The sequence below is a fragment of the Cebus imitator genome, unplaced genomic scaffold, assembly GCF_001604975.1.
Source record: "Cebus imitator isolate Cc_AM_T3 unplaced genomic scaffold, Cebus_imitator-1.0 Scaffold811, whole genome shotgun sequence".
Taxonomy (NCBI): domain Eukaryota; kingdom Metazoa; phylum Chordata; class Mammalia; order Primates; family Cebidae; genus Cebus; species Cebus imitator.
In genome coordinates this window covers 174,810-195,406 of record NW_016108126.1, presented here as the reverse complement: position 1 = coordinate 195,406, position 20,597 = coordinate 174,810, and the positions used below count along the sequence as shown (strand labels likewise).

At 36.9% G+C, this 20,597-nt stretch overlaps 1 protein-coding gene across 1 annotated transcript in view; it reads left to right on the top strand.

Moving 5' to 3' along the window:
- Nucleotides 1–20,597, top strand: part of LOC108297534 (probable ubiquitin carboxyl-terminal hydrolase FAF-Y) — a 222,617-nt gene that overhangs the window by 100,735 nt on the left and 101,285 nt on the right. The window contains exons 12-14 of the mRNA XM_017520181.2: nucleotides 10,780–10,986; nucleotides 14,433–14,569; nucleotides 16,372–16,505. Of these exons, the coding sequence (XP_017375670.2) occupies nucleotides 10,780–10,986; nucleotides 14,433–14,569; nucleotides 16,372–16,505 (478 nt within the window). The remainder of the gene's footprint in view (nucleotides 1–10,779; nucleotides 10,987–14,432; nucleotides 14,570–16,371; nucleotides 16,506–20,597) is intronic.

The window sequence follows — 20,597 nt, the reverse complement described above, 5'->3', positions numbered from 1 at the left end:
AGAGACGGGGTTTCACCATGTTGACCAGGATGGTCTCGATCTCTTGACCTCGTGATCCACCCACCTCGGCCTCCCAAAGTGCTGGGATTACAGGCGTGAACCACCGCGCCCGGCCCTGTATGGTGTTATTTCTGAGGCCTCTGTTCTCTTCCAGTGATCTATATCTGTTTTGGTACCAGAACCGTGCTGTTTTTGTTACTGTAGTCTTGTAGTATAGCTTGAAATGAGGTGGCATAATGCCTCCAGCTTTGCTCTTTTTGCTTAAGATTGTGTTGGCTATGCAGGCTGTGTTTTGGTTCCATACAAAATCTAAGGTAGTTTTTTTTCACATTCTGTGAAGAAAGCCAATGGTAGCTTGGTGGGGATAGCATTAAATGTATAAATTACTCTGGGCAATATGGCCGTTTTCACAATATTGATTCTTCCTATTCATGAGGGTGGAATGATTTTTCATTTGTTTGGTTCTTACTTTCTTGAGCAGTGATTTATAGTCTCCTTGAAGAGTTCCTTCACATCCCTTGTAAGTTTTATTTCTAGGTATTTAATTTTATTTATAGCAATTGTGATTGTGAGTTCACTCATGATTTGGCTGTTTGTCTGTTATTGGTGTGTAGGAATGCTTGTGATTTTTTTCAGATTGATTTTGTATCCTGAGACTTTGCCAGAGTTGCTTGTCAGCTTTAGGAGATTTCAGGCTGAGACAAAGGGATTTTCTAAATATACAATCATGTCATCTGCAGAGACAATTTGACTTCCTCTTTTCCTATCTGAATACCCCTTATTTATTTCTCTTGCCTGATTGCCTGGCCAGAATTTCCAATACTGTGTTGAATAATTGTGTTATCTTTTAAGATTGTTTTGGTTATTGTAGGTCCCTTGAAATTACATACGAGTTTTAGCATTAGCATTATCTTTTTGCAAAGATGCTAGTTAGAACTTTGAGAAAGCCTATTCAGTTTGTGTAATGTATTACCATCTTAACAATCAAGGAACGTGGAATGCCCTTTCATTTATTTAGGGGTGTCTTTCTATTTATTTGGGTCTATTTTACTTACATGAGCAATGTTTTTGTTGTTGTTATTGTTTTCTTCCTTTGTTTTCAGTGCAACTTTGTTAAAGTGATAACAGCAAATTTTTGTTTTTGTTGTGAATATACATGGAAGTTTTCCTAATTTCATTTTGAATTTTTTTTTTTCCTGCATGCACTTAGGGCATATCATTTTGAATTTTTAACATATAATGTAAAGAAACATGTATCTTGTATATAGGAATACAATTAATATTTGTTTATTCATCTTGCATCCTGAAACCCTGTTACATTTCTTTCTTGTAATCTATTTTTTTTTCAAATTTATTTATTTTACTTTAGGTGCATACTATATCTGGCATTTCTCCCCTTGTTATCCCTCTCCACTCTTCCCTCCCTCCCCAACCTCCGTGGTCTCTCCTCTACCCCCCTCCAATTGTCCCCACTGTGTGATGCTCCTCTCCCTGAGTCCACGTGTTCTTGTTGTTCAACACCCACCTGTGAATGAGAACATACAGTGTTTGCCTTTCTGTTCTTGTGTCAGTTTGCTGAGAATAATGGTTTCCAGATTCATCCAAGTCCCTACAAAGGACACGAACTCATTGTTTTTTATGGCTGTGTAGTATTCCATAGTGTATGTGTTCCACATTTTCTTTGTCCAGTCTATCATCGATGGACATTTTGGTTAGTTTCAGGTCTTTGCTATTGTACATAGCACTGCAGTGAACATATGTGTGGATATGTCTTTATAGTAGAACAATTTATATTTCTTTGGGTATGTACCCAGTAGTGGGATTGCTGGGTCACATGGAATTTCTGTTTCTAGATCCTTGAGAAATTGCCACACTGTCTTCCACAATGGTTGAACTAAATTTACACTCCCACCAACTGTGTAAGAGTGTTCCTGTTTCTCCACATCGTCTCCAGCATCGGTTGTCTCCAGATTTTTTAATGATCACCATTTTAATTGGCATGAGACGGTATCTCACTGTGGTTTTGATTTGCATTTCTCTAATGACCAGTGATGATGGGCATTTTTTCATATGTTTGTTGGGCCTCGTGTATGTCTTCTTTTGAAAAGTGTCTGTTCATATCCTTTGCCCACTTTTGAATGGGGTCGTTTGTTTTTTTCTTATATATCTGTTTTAGTTCCTTGTAGATTGTGGATATTAGCCCTTTGTCAGATGGGTAGATTGCAAAAATATTTTCTCATTTTGTTGGTTGCCAGTACACTCTAATGATGGTTTCTTTTGCTGTGCAGAATCTTTGGAGTTTAATTAGATCCAATTTGTCGATCCTGGCTTATATTGCCATTACTTTTGGTGTTTTAGTCATGAAGTTCTTGCCTATGCCTGTGTCCTGGATGGCTTTGCCTAGGTTTTCTTCTAGTGTTTTTATGGTGTTAGGTTTTATGTTTAAGTCTTTGATCCATCTGGAGTTAGTTTTAGTGTGAGGTGACAGGAAGGGGTCCAGTTTCTGCTTTCTGCACATTTCTAGCCAGTTTTCCCAACACCGTTTGTTAAACAGGGAATCCTTTCCCCATTGCTTGTTTTTATCAGGTTTGTGAAAGATCAGATGGTTGTAGATGTGTGGCATTTCCTTCTGGGGTCTCCGTTCTGTTCCATTGGTCTATGTCTCTGTTTTGGTACCAGTACCATGCTGTTTTGATTACAGTAGCCTTGTAATATAGTTCAAAGTTGGCAATGTGATGCCTCCAGCTTCGTTCTTTTTGCTTAGGATTGTCTTGGCTATGCAGGGTCTTTTGTGATTCCATATGAAGTTTGAAGTGTTTTTTTCCAGTTCTGTGAAGAAGGTCATTTGTAGCTTGACGGGGATAGTGTTGAATCTGTAGGTTACTTTGGGCAGTATGGCCATTTTCGCTTTATTGATTTTGCCTAACCATGAGTACAGAATGTTACTCCATCTGTTTGGGTCCTCTCTTATTTCATTGAGCAGTGGTTTGTGGTTCTCCTTGAGGAGATCCTTTATATCCCTTCTTAGTTGTATTCCTAGGTATTTTATTCTCTTTGTAGCAATTGTGAATGAGAGTTCACTCTTTATTTGGCTCTCTGTTTGTCGTTAGTGTATAAGAATGCTTGTAATTTCTGCACATTGTATCCTGAGACTTTGCTGAAGTTGCTTATCAGTTTTAGAAGATTTTGGTCTGAGACAATGGGGTCTTCTAGATAACACAATCATGTCATCTGCAAATAGAGACAGTTTGACTTGACTCCTTTCCTAATTGGATACCCTTTATTTCTTTTTCTTGCCCGATTGCTCTGGCTAGAACTTCCAATACTATGTCGCATAGGAGTGGTGAGAGAGGGCATCCTCGTCCAGTGCGTGATTTCAAAGGGAAATCTTCCAGCGTTTGCCCATTCAGTGTGATATTGGCTGTAGGTTTGTCATATATAGCTTTTATCATTTTATGATACGTTCCATCAGTACCTAGTTTATTGAGAGTTTTTAGCATGAAGGGCTGTTGAATTTTATCGAAGGCCTTCTCTGCATCTATTGGGAAAATCATGTGGTTTTTGTCTTTGGTCCGTTTATGTGATGGATTATATTTATGGATTTGCCTATGTTGAACCAGCCTTGCATCCGCGGGAGGAATGCTACTTGGTTGTGATGGAGAAGCTTCTTGATGTGCTGTTGCAATCTGTTTGCCAGTATTTTCTTGAAGACTTTTGCATCGATGTTCATTATGGATATTGGCCTGAAATTTTCTTTTTTCATTGAGTCTCTGCCTGGTTTTGGTATCAGGATGTTGTTGGTCTCATAAAACGAGTTAGGGAGAATTCCCTCCTTTTGTATTGTTTCATACAGTTTCAGATGGAATGGAGCCAGCTCCTCTTTGTTCGTCTGGTAGAATTTGGCTGTGAACCCATCTGGACTTGGACTTTTTTGGTTGGTAGGCTATTGATTGCTGCCTCAATTTCAGCCGTTGTTATTGGTGTGTTCAGGGTTTCAGCTTCCTCCTGGTTTAGTCTTGGTAGAGTATAAGTGTCTAGGAATTTATTCACTTCTTCCTGGTTTACTGGTTTCTGTGAGTAGGGCTGTTTGTGGTAGTCTCTGATAGTAGTTTGTATTTCTGTGGGATCAGTGGTGATATCCTTTTTATTGTTTTTTTTAATTGCATCTATTGATTCTTCTCCCTTTCCTTTTTTTTTAATCTGGCTAGTGGACTATTTTGTTGATCTTTTCAAAAAACCAGCTCCTGAATTTATTGATTTTTTTGAAGGTTTTTTTTTTGTGCCTCTGTCTCCTTCAGTTCTGCTCTGATCTTAGCTATTTCCTGTCTTCTGCTAGCTTTTGAGTTTTTTTGATCTTGCTCCTCCAGTTCTTTCAATTTTGCTGTTAGAGTGTTGATTTTAGATCTTTCCTCTCATCTCTGGTGGGCATTTATTACTATAAATTTCTCTCTCGACACTGCTTTAAAGGTGTACCAGAGATTCTGGTAAGTTGTGTCTTCATTCTGGTTGGTTTTGAAGAACCTCTTTATTTTTGACTTCATTTCATTGTTTATCCAGTCAACGCTCAGTTCAGTTTCCAAGTGGTTGTGCCGGTTTGACTGTGTTTCTTGATCCTGAGTTCTAGTGTGATTATGCTCTGATCTGTTAGACTGTTTGTTACGATTTATGGGGGTTTTTTTGCATTTGCTGAGGAATGATTTGCTTCCAATGATGTGGTCAATTTTAGAGTAAGTGCAGTGTGGTGCTGAGAAAAATGTATATTCTGTGGATTTGGGGTGGAGCATTCTGTATCTGTCTTTTAGGTCTGCTTGGTCTAGTTCTGTATTCAAGTCCTGGATATCCCTGTTAATTTTCTGTCTCACTGATCTGTCTAATATTGACAGTAGAGTGTTGAAATCTCCCACTATTATTGTGTGGGAGTCTAAATCTTGTTTTAGGTTGTTAAGTACTCACTTTATGTATATGGGTGCTCCTGTGTTGGGTCCGTATATATTTAGGATAGTTGGCTCTTCCTTTTGGATTGATTCTTCTGCCATTATGTAGGGTCTTTCTTTGTCTCTTTTGATCTTTGTTGGTTTGAAGTCGTTTTATCAGAGACTAGTATTGCAACCCCTGCTTTTTTTTGTTCTCCATTTGCTTGGTAAATCTTCCATCCTGTTATTTTGAGTCTATGTGTGTCTCTGTATGTGAGAGGCGTTTCTTGAATGCAGCATACTGATGGGTTCTGTCTTTTTATCCAGTTTGCCAGTCTGTGTCTTTTGATTGGAGCGTTTAGGCCATTTACATTCAATGTTAATATTGTTATGTGTGAATTTGATCTTGCTATTTTGTTACCGGCTGGTTTTGTTTCCCAATAGTTGACTCTTTTTCTTCATTGCATTTTTAGTCTTTGCCAGTTGGTTTGCTTTTGCAGGTACTGGTACTTGTTCCTTTCTGTGCTTAGTGTTTCTTTCAGGAGCTCTTGTAGGGCAGGTCTGGTGGTGACAAAATCTCTCAGTAATTGCTTGACTGTAAAAGATGTTATTTCTCCTTCACTTACGAAGCTTAGTTTGGCTGTATATCAGATTCTGGGTTGAAAGTTCTTTTCTTTAAGGATGTTGAATATTGGCCCCCACTCTCTTCTGGCTTGTAGGGTTTCTTCAGATAGATCTGCTGTGAGTCTGGCTTCTCTCTGTGGGTGACCGGACCTTTCTTTCTGGCTGCCCCTAGCATTTTTTCGTTCATTTCATCCCTGGTGAATCTGACGATTATGTGCCTTGGGGTTGCATTTCTTGAGGAATATCTTTGTGTGGAGTTCTGTGTATTTCTTGAGTTTGAAATTTGGACTGCCTTGCTAGGCTTGGGAAGTTCTCCTGGATAATATCCTGGAGCATGTTTTCCAGCTTGAATTCATTCTTCCTGTCATATTTAGGTACATCAATCAAGTGTAGATTCTGTTTTTTCACATAATTCCATATTTCTTGGAGGCTTTGTTCATTTGTTTTCACTTTTTTTTCTTTTGTTTTGCCTTCTTGTTTTATTTCATTGAGTTGATCTTCAATCTCTGATAGCCTTGTTTCTCCTTGATCAATTTGACTATTAAAGCTTGTGTGTGCTTCATGTAGCTCTCATGCTGTGTTTTTCAGCTCCATCAAGTCATTTATGTTCTTCTGTAACCTGGTGATTTTAGTTAGCATTTCATCTAACCATTTTTCAAGGTTTTTGGTTTATTTGTATTGAGTTTGAATGTGTTCCTTTAGCTCAGAAAAGTTTGTTATTATCCACCTTCTGAAGCCTGTTTCTGTCAGTTTGTTGTGCTCCTTCTTGGTCAAGTTGTGATCCTGTGTTGTTGAGGAGTTGTGATCCCTTGAAGAAGAGGTGTTCTTCTGGTCTTTGATAGTTTCATCTTTTTTGCGCTGTTTCTTTCCCATCTTTGTGGATTTACCTGGCTGTGGTGTCAGAGAGCTGCTTGGTGAGGTCACTTGTCTGCCTGTGGGCAAACTACTGGGTTTCCAGGGACTCCTTCAGGTTACTAGGGAAGCTTCCTGTGCCTTTTTTGTTTATGTTGGGAGATTAGGCCTGCCTCTTCTGCTGTCAGGTAAGCCTGTTGGGTTGTCAGTAACGCTGTCTGGTTGCTATGTAGGCTTCCTCTGTTTTTTGTTAAAACATGTAGCCCAGTCCCACCCCTCTAGCGGTGGGTTGTGCCCTCTCTCCACTGGGCTGGATCATTCAGGGTTCATCTCAGACTGTGGCACTGGCTACGCAAACCACTGAAGTCAGAGCTTCAGCCCTCTGGGGTTTGTTGGGGAGGGTAGGGACCTGCCCAGCCACACCTGGCTGTCTCCCCCTTTCAGTTTCCTCTCTCTTGGGTCATGGGGTATGGACCCACCCAACCACTCCCGCTTACAGCTCCCTCTCTCTCCGGACAAGGGAAGGGGGCAATAGCTCAGTCTATATTCTGGTTACTAACCCCGGCATCGGCCTGGATTATTATTCAACTTTGGCGCTTATAATTCCCTGTGTTTGACTGGTAAGATCCCCTGTTTTGTGTATTGCTGAGACTTTGGGGAAAGCGCTGTTACCTGGACTGGAGTGCCAGAGGGGGACCCTCCAACTCGCTGGTCAGATGCACTTCCTGGGTGAAGCAGCAACCCTCCCCACCTTGGTCTGCCCTGAGTGGGCTTTGCTCACCATCGCACCAGATCTGTTTTAATGCTCCTGGTACTTCGGTTAGAGCTAGGAGATTTCAGGATTTCTGCGTCTCTCTCACTGGATGTTGTGCACTGGAGTTGTGTCTAATTCGCCATCTTGGATCAGACCACCCTCTTGTAATAGTTTTTTGTGTATTCTTAAATTTTCTATGTATGGGATCATATTATTTACAAATACAGTAGTTTTACATGTTCTCTTTCAATTATATAACTTCTCCTCACCTAACTTCTGTGACAAGAACATCTAATACAATGTTAAAAATAAAGATGACAACAGTTTTTTTTTGGGGGGGGTGGGGGAGTCTTGTTCCTGATCATAGTTGGCAGGCTTTCCATTTTTCACAATAAAATATAATGTAAATGGAAGGCTTTTGTAGATGCCTTTTATTGGGTTTAGGAAGTTCTTTTCCAATCCTAGCTTAATGAGTATTTTTCTCATAAAAAGATTTTTGGACTTTATATCTGTATTCATATAGAGAGATGTTACATGCTTTGGTGTCCTATATAACATTAGTTTGATTTTTATATGTTCAGCCAGGCTTATACATCTGGAATTAATTACACTTGTCAGGATGCATAATTTTATTTTATATGTTGCTTCCTTTTTTTTTTTTTTTTTTTTTTTTTTTTTTTTTTTTTTTTTTTTTTTAAATTTACCTGCCTTGGAAAGAACTATGTTGCTTGTCATACTGGAATAAATCATTCTTGTCATGATCAGTGCTCTTTTTATATTTTGCTGGATTTTGTTTCTGTTTTGTGTAGGACATTTTTATTTTTAATTAACTGCCAAACGGTTTTCCAGAATGACTATAACCTTATTTATTTCATAATGAAGTTCCTCCACGTCCTCTCCACATTTTTGTGTCAACTCTATTATTTAAACTTGTTGTATTCTGAAATTGTGCAGTGAAGTGTCCCTAATGTTATTAATTTACATTACCTTAATGACCAATGATGTTGAAAATCTTTCCTATGTTAAATTACATGAATAATTGGTGAAATGCCTTTTTAAGATTTTTTTTTGTTCATTTTCTAATTTAAGTTTGTTCTTACTGAGTTTTATTTTTGTTTTGTTTTTGATACAGAGTCTTGCTCTGTCACCAGGCTGGTGTGCAGTGGCTTGATCTCACCTCACTGCAATCTCTCCCTCCTGGGTTCAAGCAATTCCTCTGTCTCAGCCTCATGAGTAGCTAGTTGGGCGTACAGATGCGTGCACCTCTATGCCCAGCTAATGTTTTGTACTTTAGTAGATATGAGGTTTCATCATGTTGGCCAGGGTGATCTTGATATCCTGACCCCATGATCCTCCTGCCTTGGCTTCCTAAAGTGCTGGTATTAACAGGAGTGAGCCACGGTGCCTGGACCTGAGTTTTTTATATAATCTAGGTGATAGTCATTTGTTAGAAACATGTTTAGCAAATATTTCCTACCAGTCTGTGGCGTATCTTTTTATCTTCTTAATAGGTGTTTTACCACTAGAGTTTGTAATTTTGATGAGGCCCCACTTATTTTATTTGTTTGTTTATTTATAGTGATCATGCTTTTAATCAAATCTGAGCACTTACTACCTACCCACAAATCCTATGTATTGTTAAATTGTTTCTCTAAAAGTTTTACAGATATTGCTTAAGTTGTATTTCCTTTGAGCAGTGTTTTCTTGCCATCTTTAGATGTGAGACTTCAATTGACGTTTCTTTCCTCTCCCTGCCAATGATTCCAGGATCATTTTTTAAAAGGCTGGCTTTCACCTTTATTAGGTTGCTTTTGTGCCTTTGTTAAAAATCAGTTGTGCACATTTGTATAGGTCTATTTATACATTTTTTGTTTTCTTAATTGATCTTTGTTTTTGTGCCAGTACCTCATAGTCGTTTTACTACAACTACATAATATAGCTCTAAAGTTGGGTAGAAAGACTTACCTCACTTTACCTTTTTTCAAATTATTTAGTTGTTCTTGTACCTTATCTCACCATAAAAAATTCAGGTAATCTGATCTTTATTTTTGATACATTGCTTCCCAGCAGTAGGAAGTACTGTAATTTAAATAGGAGGACATAAGTTCTGTCTATCAGTTTTGGGAGAATTTTTGCTTGGATTTTTCAGCCCAAGAATATTGTATGCCTTTTCATTGATTTAGAGCTTTGAATCATTTATTTAGTGCTGGGTAGTTCTCAACATACAAACCTTACACGTTTGTTTAAATTTACACTTAAATGTTTATGTAACTGGTTTTCCTTTGAATGATTGTGAATGTTTTTGATGCTGTGTTTATACATTTATTACTATTTCTTTATAGAAACATTTGATTTTTATATGTATATTCTTTGTTCTGCAATAGTGTTCAAGTCTTTGAGGGCCTTTTTTTCTTCCTTCTTGAGGATCCTTGCAAATTTTTTTTTACATAGAAAGTTTTATTATGGGCATGCACGATGGCTCATGCCTATAATTCCAGCACTTTGGCAGGCCAAGGTGGGTGGATCACGAGGTCAGGTGATGGAGGCCAATATGGTAACACCCCATCTCTACAAAAAAAAAATTCAAAAAGTAGCTGGATGTGGTGGCATGTGCCTGTAATCTCAGCTACTTGGGGGAGGCTGAGGCAGGAGAATCGCTGGAGCCTAGAAGGTGGAGATTGCAGTGACCTGAGATCTTGTCCCTGCACTCCAGCCTGGCAACAGAGCAAGGCTCCATTTCAGAAACAAAAACAAAAAAAGAATACCATATTACATATACATAGGAAGAATTTTGCATCTTCCTTCTTCTTGTGTGTGACTGTTATTTCTTTGTCTTGCCTCATTGTGCTCGTCAGTATAAAGCTCAATAGAAGTGGCCAGAGGGAACTTAGTCTTGCTCTGATCCCATGGTAAGAAAAGTATCAGTGTTTCACTATTAAAAACAGTGTTATCTAGGAGCAGGGGCTCATGCCTGTGATCTCAACACTTTGTAAGGCTAAGGCAGAAGGATTACCTCAGCTCAACATTTGGAAGCTGCAGTGACCCATGATCTCACCACTATACTCCTACCTGGGTGACAGAATGAGACCCTGTCTCTGTTAGAAGGAAAAAGCAAGTGGGGTGGAATAATGTTATATCTCCCTTTTTCATAAATGCCATTAATTGGTTTCAAAATGTGGCCTTCCATTTTTGTTCTGTGAATCTTTGTCATGAATGGATGTTTTGCCAAGTCATAGTGACCACCTTTTTCTTTTTTTAAAAGACATGGTCTCAACTCTGTCACTTAATCATTTGCTGTCTTTATTTATAATATAGGATTTTTTGAGTCATGCATCCGTTGTCATTTTTAATTATGTAATTTTAAAGTCAAATGTTAACAAAACATATTAGAAATGAGGCTTTTGTTCCTGGCATTGTAATTACTCTGTCCCATGAGTACTATTTTGTTACCTCCAGTAAAACTTTAGTGTTCAGATACTCTCTTAGGGGTGTGTGCGTGCGTGTGTGTGTGTGTGTGTGTGTGTGTGTGTGATGGAAATTAAATGTAGTTTAATCAGACTTAAATAAAGCAATGGTTACTTGGTATAAAGAAAGATAAATTACATGATATTTATATTATTTAAATACTTTTTCTAGGCAAGTTGGACAAATGCAAGTAAAAAGCAACGTGAGAAACTCCTTGAGCTGATGCGTCGTCTTGCAGAAGATGATAAAGATGGTGTGATGGCACACAAAGTGTTGAACCTTCTTTGGAATCTTGCTCATAGTGATGATGTGCCTGTAGATATCATGGACCTTGCTCTTAGTGCACACATAAAAATACTAGATTATAGTTGCTCCCAGGTGGGCGTGTTTCTTTGTTCAGTTTTCCTGACTTTCCTTCACAAGTAGGATAACTTAGTTACAAGATAATTCCAGTTTCTTCCATCATTTTTTATTTCTAAAATAATCTTGAGGAATTGGCATACTTTTGTTCTGTAAGTCTGGCCTCCTGCTCTTCACCCTTGTGTTTTCCAGCCAGATTTTGTATGTCATTCACTAAGCATTTTTGCTTCATTTAGACAAAGATATTAATAGGTAGAATAACCTATTATAGTCAAACCATAGCTAACTACGTAGTGCCAATACAGATCATAAGGAATTAAAAGTGATTGTGACTTCAGAAGTACAAGGATAATTACATTTTAGTTGCTAGTAAGAAGTTAGTAAGATTAACAGAACTTAATTAGTGGCTTCCCTGTGAGCAAATCACAACAGTTTCCCAATGTTTAACTGATGTCCCTATGTCTTCTAATTTTAAGTATTAATGTTTTGCTACTTTTGCCGAAAATCTTGGACCACTTGATGCATTTTTATCAGCAGCACTTAGTCAGTCTTATAATAGGTCAGTTCAATAATTTAATTATGATGATACTCCTTTTTAAAAAATAAAAAAAGAACAAGCAGTGGTGTTTTCCATTTCTAGAGAGCAATCATTCTTTCACTTGCACTCAAGCTTAATTTAATTAAGCAAAGTTGGCCGGGCATAGTGGTTCACACTCCTGTAATCCCAGCAATTTCAGAGGTGCCAAGAAGGGCAGGATTGCTTGAGTTTATAAGTTCGAGTTTAGTTTGGGAAACAAGGGGAAGCCTCATCTCTTTAAAAACTAAGAAATTACCTAGGTGTGGTGGTGCATACCTAATGTTCTAGCTACAAGGGAGGCTGAGGCAGGAGGGTACTGGAGCCTGGGAGGCTCAGGCAGCAGTGAGCCATGAGCGTGCCACCTATTCCCACTCGGGCCAGAGAATGAGACCTTATCTCAAAACCATGAAATAAAGTATATTTTTAAAAATTAGTAAGGTCAAGATGATGCTCTTGGGCTTTGGAAAGTTGTATAATTGTGAAGTACAAAAGCATTTGGTTCATCAATTGCTATCATCAAAAAAGGACTTTAATATAAACCCATATGTATTATTAGGTAAATCAAAGGGAGAATGTTCTTAAAACTGGGATACTTAAAATATGATGTCATTCACAGTTTGTGGACTAGTTAGTCCCAACTTTTTATGTAAATCTGCTTTTATTTTTAATTGTGAAGAAGGTATAAATTAAGATTTATTACAATTACTGCCCAGTACAAATAAAGACACAATGGTTTTCCAATCCCAGTAGTCAGTAATACATTGGACTTGCAGTAATGCAGTTACAGCTTTAGATGCATTGAAATAAAAAGCATCAGTTGGGTTATTATGATCAGATGACAGTGTTATACTGTGCCTGATTCTGTTGATAAGTGCTTATTCAGCCTGTAAAATGGTTATGAGCATCTTCAGTTTAGGTGGTATCTTGGTAAATATAAAAGTGTTATACAGAATTGTGCTGTTTTCAGATCATTTCCCAGGAAAAAATGAATATACAGAATTAAAGTAATATACTTGTTATAAATGCTCACTTAGCATTTATTTATTTTATTGCTTGCCACAATGTTTTCTACACTGCTGTGTTAATACTTGATGTCACTAAATTTAGTGTAAGAGTTGTGCCTTTTTTAACTTTAGTTCTTATTTTTTTTGTGTTACAGAAAACTAGTAAGTGTGTCATTCCTCTTGTCCTCCCACCCAAAGTACTTTTTATTTAATATACATATATGGGCTGGGTACAGTTGTGCACACCTGCAGTCCCAGCACTTTGGGAGGCTGAGGTGGGCATATCATTTGAGGCTGGGAGTTCAAGACCACCCTGGCCAAATCCCCTCTGTACTAAAAATACAAAAATTATCCAGGCATGATGGTGCATACCTGTAGTCCCATCTGCTTGGGAGGCTGAGGCAGAAGAATCACTTGAATCCAGGAAGTGGAGGTTGCAGTGAGCCAAGATTGAGGCACTGCACTCCAGCCTGGTGACAGAGTCACCAAATCCATCTCAAAAATAAACAGACAAACAAACCAACACATAAGAGTATTTTTAAATACTTAAAAATGGGCACATTTACTAATAGAAATTTTTCCTGGGAAATGGTCTGAAAACAGCACATTATGTAGAAACATGTTCTTTATTGTTTACACAACGAAACCCTTTACATAAACTGGATATTCTCTGCAGTATGTGTAGCCATTAAAATGCCTTGTTAGTGTGGAAAGGTGTCCACAGTACTTAATGAAAGACACTTAAAGCATGTGTCCACTTTTTATAAAAAAAAAAAAAAAAAAAAAAAAAAAGATACCCATGTGCTTACAGATGTATACCTTAAATTAAATATTAAAGAAATACATAGATTTACCTTTTCTTTTCTGAATATGCACAGAAATGGAATTCTTCCAACTAAAAATTAGATATTTAAAGCAGACTTTTGATTATTAGTCACTGTAGTGTAAAACATTGAAGCAACCATGGAAGAATATTTGAAACAATCCAATGTTAAAAATATTCTTGGTTGGGTGTGGTGACTTACCCTGTGGTCCCAGCACTTTGGGATGCCGAGTCGGGTGGATCATGAGGTAAAGGGATCGACACCATCCTGGCCAACATTGTGAAACCCCATCTCTACTAAAAATACAAAAATTAGCTGGGTGTGGTGGCACGCCAGTGTAGTCCCAAGTGTTCAGGAGGCAGAGGCAGGAGAGTCACTTGAACCTGGGATGTGGAGGTTGCAGTGAGTCAAGATCTGAGATCATGCCACTACATTCCAACCTGGTGACAGAGTGAGACTTTGTCTCCAAAAAAAAAAAAAAATGCTTAAATTATTTTTTAGTTCAACGTGTTTGTCTTTTTCTGTAGCTTTCTTTGCATTCTGATTTAGCTTATTCTGATTATTTTTTAACCTCCAGAATTACTATACTATTATTTTCCTCATGAAATAAAACTTTTCCATGTTCTGTGCTCTGATTAGAAAAATATCTTAGCCAAACTCAGTATGTATGATAATAATTGAGATTGTATGCTTTGCCAAATTTTATGATAGAACTTTGCAAAACTCAATGAAATGCAATATCCACCATTCAGACAAATATTTTAACATCCTACTCCTTGTAAATGTGTCAGTACTTGGGAATTATGTCTTGGTACAGACATTTCTGCATCCTAAAACATAAAATTTATATTAGTGTTTTACATTTTGGAGTTTTCATTATAACTTCAAAATTATACCATATTCAGATCATTTTGTTTGAACTCTTTTACAATTACATCATAATTTTGCTGATGCTGAGCTTAGAAGCTTTCCTGTTTTGCAAATGTCAAAATAATTTGAAGGTAGAATTATATTGTGAGTATTGGTCCACTTACAGTATAAATTTTTTTCATGTGTAAGGATCGAGATGTACAAAAGATCCAGTGGATAGATCGCTTTATAGAAGAAGTTAGCACAAATGACAAATGGGTAATTCCTGCTCTGAAACAAATAAGAGAGATTTGTAGTTTGTTTGGTGAAGTACCTCAAAATTTAAGGTAAGACTTTTTTAATACAGAGAATTTTCTTATTTTTATTTATATGTTATATTGAAAAGGGTATAGGACAGCAAATTTTAAAGGAAGAAAACATTAGTGGGAAAACGAAAAATTTCTAAGAGTTTGTTTGCTACAAAATAAGGATCATTGATCGTAATCAGCTTCTTTGTATTTTATGACGCAGATAGGTAAGCAATATATTCAATACTAAATGGCAGTTAAGCATAGAGCCACATTACTGCCTTTCAGGTCTTAGAATTTTTCCTGACTTCCAGCAGATGTATCAGTTATTATGTCATGTATTATATTTCTCTTACTACTCATTTTACTCTGTGCTTTCAACAATTATTTTGCCTTTGGCTGAATATTCCTTGCAATTCCACATATCTTTTACAGTCTTTATTATTTATTTAATTGATCTACTCTAATATATTTTTATAATTTGTAGGGGGGAAACACTTCTTTTTTGAATTTTAAAGTTAAATTTTTAAAGTTAGACAAGGTAATTTAAATTATGAAACATTACAAGACTTTAAAGCTTTTTACTCATAACTTACTTTAGCTAGATTTTTCTTAATTTTAAATGTCTGATGTTATGCTAAATTGATTATTTAAATATTTTATTTTCTTATGATATATTGATAATTAATGAAATAAAGGGAAAAATAACATGGAGAACCCTACTTTACTTGAAGAATATTTACAGTGCAGTTAAGATTCCCAGTAGTGAACTCCAGGTTTGTCTAACTAGCTATAATTTTCGAAAGATTCTCTCATCAGTCAGGTGCTATGGCTTGTGACTGTAGTCCTAGAACTTTGGGAGACCAAGATGGGCGGATCACCTGAGTCAGGAGTTCAAGACCATCCTGGCCAATATAATGAAACCCCATCTCCACTAAAAATAGAGAAAATTATCTGTGTGTCATGGTGGGTGCCTGTAATCCCAGCTACTTGGGAGGCTGAGGCAGGAGAATCGCTTGAACCCAGGAGGCAGTGACTGAGATCATGCCATTGCATGACAGCCTGGGCAACAAGAGTGAAACCAGGTCTCAAAAAAAAAAAGATGCACTCATGGTGTAAGAACATTTGTCATATCAGATAATGATTAATCAAGATGCTTTACAGCTTTAAATTGATATAATTATGCCTCAAAGAGATTTTTTTGTTAATAGAAGTTTAAAATGCCATTTTTATGTTGTGTTTTTTTCAAGTTGACTTTGGCTCTATTTTTCTAATGCTGGAAATATTACAGGAAATATGAAAGTTTTATGGGAATACTGGAAAACTACTTATGAAGGGCATATTTTGATTTGATTTGTTTTATTATATATGCCTTTTGTCTTCTATCAGACTTATCTATTTACTACAGATAGATGCAGTACATATACTTTCCAAAGACTGGTGACCTCATTATTGGTTTAGTCAAAGATGACAAACTAGGAAGGAAAAGAAAACTAGATACTTTTTGGTAATATCCACAGGTAAAACAGTATGAACTCATTGTTCTAGAATGTACCTGGGAATGTCTGCTATTTTTCATTATACAACACATGTGCTTTGATACCAATAGGTAGTTTTTATTTAACACAAGAATACTGAAATAAGTTTTGGTTTGGAGGCATGAATTTTATTTTTTACAGGGTTTGATCATTTGTTATTAAGGGGAGGATACTGACCACATGTTGTTAATGACCTGTAGCATTGAAATTTCTTTAAGTAGTGGCTAGAATTTACCTTCTGTAAGCTATCTTAATTGTAGCAATTTTCATTTGCCTTATTATACTGTTAAGTTGTTCTTTCAGTCAAACTCAGCGAAGTCCCCACATATTTTGTCGCCATGATTTAATCAACCAGCTTCAACAAAGTCATGCTTTAGTTACTTTGGTAGCAGAAAATCTTGCAACTTACATGAATAGCATCAGATTGTATGCTAGAGGTATGTATGATAAGCTAAAATTAACTATGGTTCCCTGATTTTTTGTTTTGCCCTAAATGTTAATAACCTAAGAAATAACAATTTTACCTTCCTTTTGTTTTGCCATAAATGTTAATAACCTAATAAATGACTACATTTATTTTTGAATGAGAAAAAATAGAAGTAGATTGATACAGTATTTCAGATTACATCTCAAATCTTAGATTGGTATTTCAGATTGCATCTCAAATCTTACTTAAATTCTAGGTTGGCTTTCCCGTGTCTCCTTACTGATGCTTCTTGTTAGTGTCTTCTTTAATACTTGGAAATTCTGCCTTTTTTGCCATTTTGTCTCTGTGGTGGGTTATAATTCTCTTGAGTCCCTTTGCTGTATACTCAAGTCATTTATCCTTTGCTCTTTTTTTTGGGGTGGGTGGTTAAAGTCCCACTATGTTGCTTAGGCTGAAGTGCTATGGTGCAATCTGTTTATTGCAATGTTTGCATCCCAGGTGCAAGTGATCCTCCTACCTGAATCTCCTGAGTAGCTAGGAACACAAGCACCTACCACTATGCCCAGCCATTTTATATTTTCAGCAAAGACAGAGTTTTGGCATGATGACCAGGCTGATCTTGAACTCCTGGGCTCAAGCATTCCTCTTGCCTTGGCCTCCCAAAGTGTTGGGATTATAAAGTGAGCCACCACCCCTGGCTTCATTTGTTACTAATTTGCCTGATTCTGTTCTTGCATGTAATACAGTTTTTTAATAATTCTGAATTACTGCTATCTATTGTTTAAAGAGCTTATTAGAAATTCACTGGATTCGTGATCACTAGATGTTGTCATTATTCCTCAGACTATGAAATATTTTAAAACTGTTTGCTTTTTACCTTATACTTTTCAAGAATTAGCCTTTTAGTATATGCCATGTGGAGATCTGTCTTCGCATGTTGAAGATTAATTCCAATGTTATTTGTCCTCTGACAGTTTTAATACATTTGTGTCACACAGTAGTCTTTCTACATGTATAACAGTATGGTCTTTCCTCAAAATTAGAAACACCTGCTTCCCAAATAGAAAAACCTGCTTTATAGAAACACTTGTTTCCCAAATTAACCATTTCATAGGCCTAGTTTTTATGATTTTACAGAAGAAAAACTTTAATTATCCAATGTTGAAGGCATGATTTACCATTAATACTAATTGATATGCTACGTTAGTATCTGCGGAATTCAATTGTGTATGTTGAAAATGTGGATATTTGTATTATTAATTGACAACAATAGTAGAGCCTTGGTATGATTGAGTTGGTAAAAATCCTCAAGCTTTTACTTAATGCTTCCTTTAAAAGTCACACAAAATAATAGAAAACTTAAGTAACTTTCAAACACCTATAATTATTTCAGTGACTTCTGTTCCTCTCACATTTTGCACACTCTTTTTACCTTTGTTGTAGGGCTATAAAAGCAATCATGCATTTCAGTCTTGCCTGTAAAGCTTCAGAAGCTTGAAGGCATAGTGGAAGGATAGGCAAGGCCATGTAGGCATATAACCAACTTGCTGGGTTATCACGAGCAGCCAAAACTAATTAAAGGAACACAAAATCTGCACGCTGTTCTCTTAAATTCTGTATCATCTGAAGCCTTGTGTCTTCTTGAAGAAACAAGGGCCGTCCCAGAAGACCTTCCCCAAAAGTGATCACAAGTGATATTTAACTCCAATGATAATTTTATTGATTTTGGGGTGCTTTTATCTGTAATTGTATTGTTATTGTCAGTAATTGAAGACGTAATTTCCAATTCAGTCAAGAGAAAAGTTTTAGGTGCATTCTAGCCTCACTAGGGTGCTGTATTTATTTATTCAAATTCTACTTAAGTTCAGATAGATAGATAGATAGATAGATAGATAGATAGATAGATAGATAGATAGTACTTTAGATTCTGGGATACATGTACAGATCATGTGGAATTACTGCATAGGTACATACATGGCAATGTGCTTTGCTGCCTCCATCCCTCTGTCACAACTGTCTGGAAATTCTACCCATGTTATCTCTCCCCAATCTCCCTACCCCCCACTGTCCCTCCCCTAGACCCGCTCAACAGATCCCAGTTTGTGATGCCCCCCTCCATCTCTGTCCATGTGTTCTCATTGTTCAACAGCCACCTGTAAGTGAGAATATGCGGTGTTTGATTTTCTGTTCTTATATTAATTTGTTGAGAATGATGGTTTCCAGATTCATCCATGTCCCTACAAAGAACACAAACCCATCATTTTTTATGGCTGCATAGTATTCAATGGTGTATGTGCCACACTTCCTGTGTCCAGTCTATCATCGATGGGCATTTGGGTTTCTTCCACATATTTGCTATTGTAAATTGTGCTGCACTGAACATACATGTGCATGTGTCTTTATAATAGAACAATTTATAATCATTTGGATATATACCCAGTAAGGGGATTGCTGGGTAAAATGGAATTTCTATTACTAGGTCCCTGAGGAATCACCACACTGTCTTTCCACAATGGTTGAACTAATTTACACCAAGAATCTAAAAGTGTTCCTATTTCTCCATATCCTCTCCAGCATCTGTTGTCTCCAAATTTTTTAATGATCGTCATTCGAACTGATGTGAAATGGCATCTCAATGTGGTTTTGATTTGCATTTCTCTAATGACTAGTGATGATGAGCATTTTTTCATATGTTTGTTGGCCTCATATATGTCTTCTTGTGAAGACAGAGGGCATCCTTATTTAGTGCAGGATTTCAAAGGGAATGCTTCCAGTTTTTGCCATTCAGGATGATACTTGCTGTGCGTTTGTTGTAAATAGCTTTTATGATTTTGAGATATGCTCCTTCGATACCTAGTTTATTGCAAGTTTTTAGCATAAAGCGCTGTTTAATTTTGTAGAAGGCCTTCTCTGCATCTATTGAGATAATCATGTGGTTTTTGTCTTTGGTTCTGTTTATGTGGTGGATTATGTTTTTAGAGTTGTGTATGTTGAGCCAGCCTTGCATCCCCAGGATGAAACCTAGTTGATCGTGGTGGATAAGCTTGGGAAGGTGCAAAGGTCCAGAATTTATCTGTTTCTTCCAGGTTTACAGGTTTATGTGCATTGAATTGTTTGTAGTAATCTCTGATGGTAGTTTGTATTTCTATGGAATCAGTGGTGATAGCCACTTTATCTTTTTTATTGCATGTATTTGATTATTCTTGTTTCTTTTTTATTAATCTGGCTAGTGGTCTGTCTATTTTGTTGGTCTTTAAAAAAAACAGCTCCTGGATTTATTGATTGTTTTGAAGGGTTTTTTGTTTCTCTATCTCCTTCAGTTCTGCTCTGATCTTAGTTATTTCTTGTCTTCTGCTAGGTTTTTAGTTTTTTGGATCTTGCTCCTCTGGCTCTTTCCATTTTGACTCTAGGGTGTCAATTTTAGATCTCTCCTTGCTTCTCATGTGGGCATTTATTGCTATATGTTTTCCTATATGCTTTACGTGTGTTCCAGGGATTCTGGTATGTTTTGTCTTTGTTCTGGTTGGCTTCAAAGAGTATCTTTATTTCTGCCTTCATTTCATTGTTTATCCAGTCAACCTTCAAGATCCAGCTGTTCAGTTTCCATGAAGTTGTGTGAGTTCTGAGTTAGTTTCTTAGTCCCAAGATCTAATTTGATTGCCCTGTGATCTGAGAGACTGTTTTGATTTCTGTTCCTTTGCATTTGCCTGGGAGTGATTTACTTCCAATTGAGTAGTCAGTTTTAGAGTAGGTGTGATGTGGTGCTAAGAAGAATGTATATTCTGTGGATTTGGGGTGGAGAGTTCTGTAAATGTCTATTAGCTTTGCTTGGTCCAGATCTGAGTTCAACTCCTGGATATCCTTGTTAATTTTCTGTCTTGTTGATCTTTCTAATATTGACAATGGAATATTAAAGTCTCCCACTCTTATTTGGTGGGAGTCTAAGTCTCTTTGTAAGTCATTAAGAACTTGTTTTATGTATCTGGGTGCACCTGTATTGGGTGGGTATATATTTAGGATCGTTAGCTCTTGTTGCATTGATCCTTTTACCATTACGTAATGCACTTCTTTGTCTCTTTCGATCTTTGTTGGTTTAAAGTCT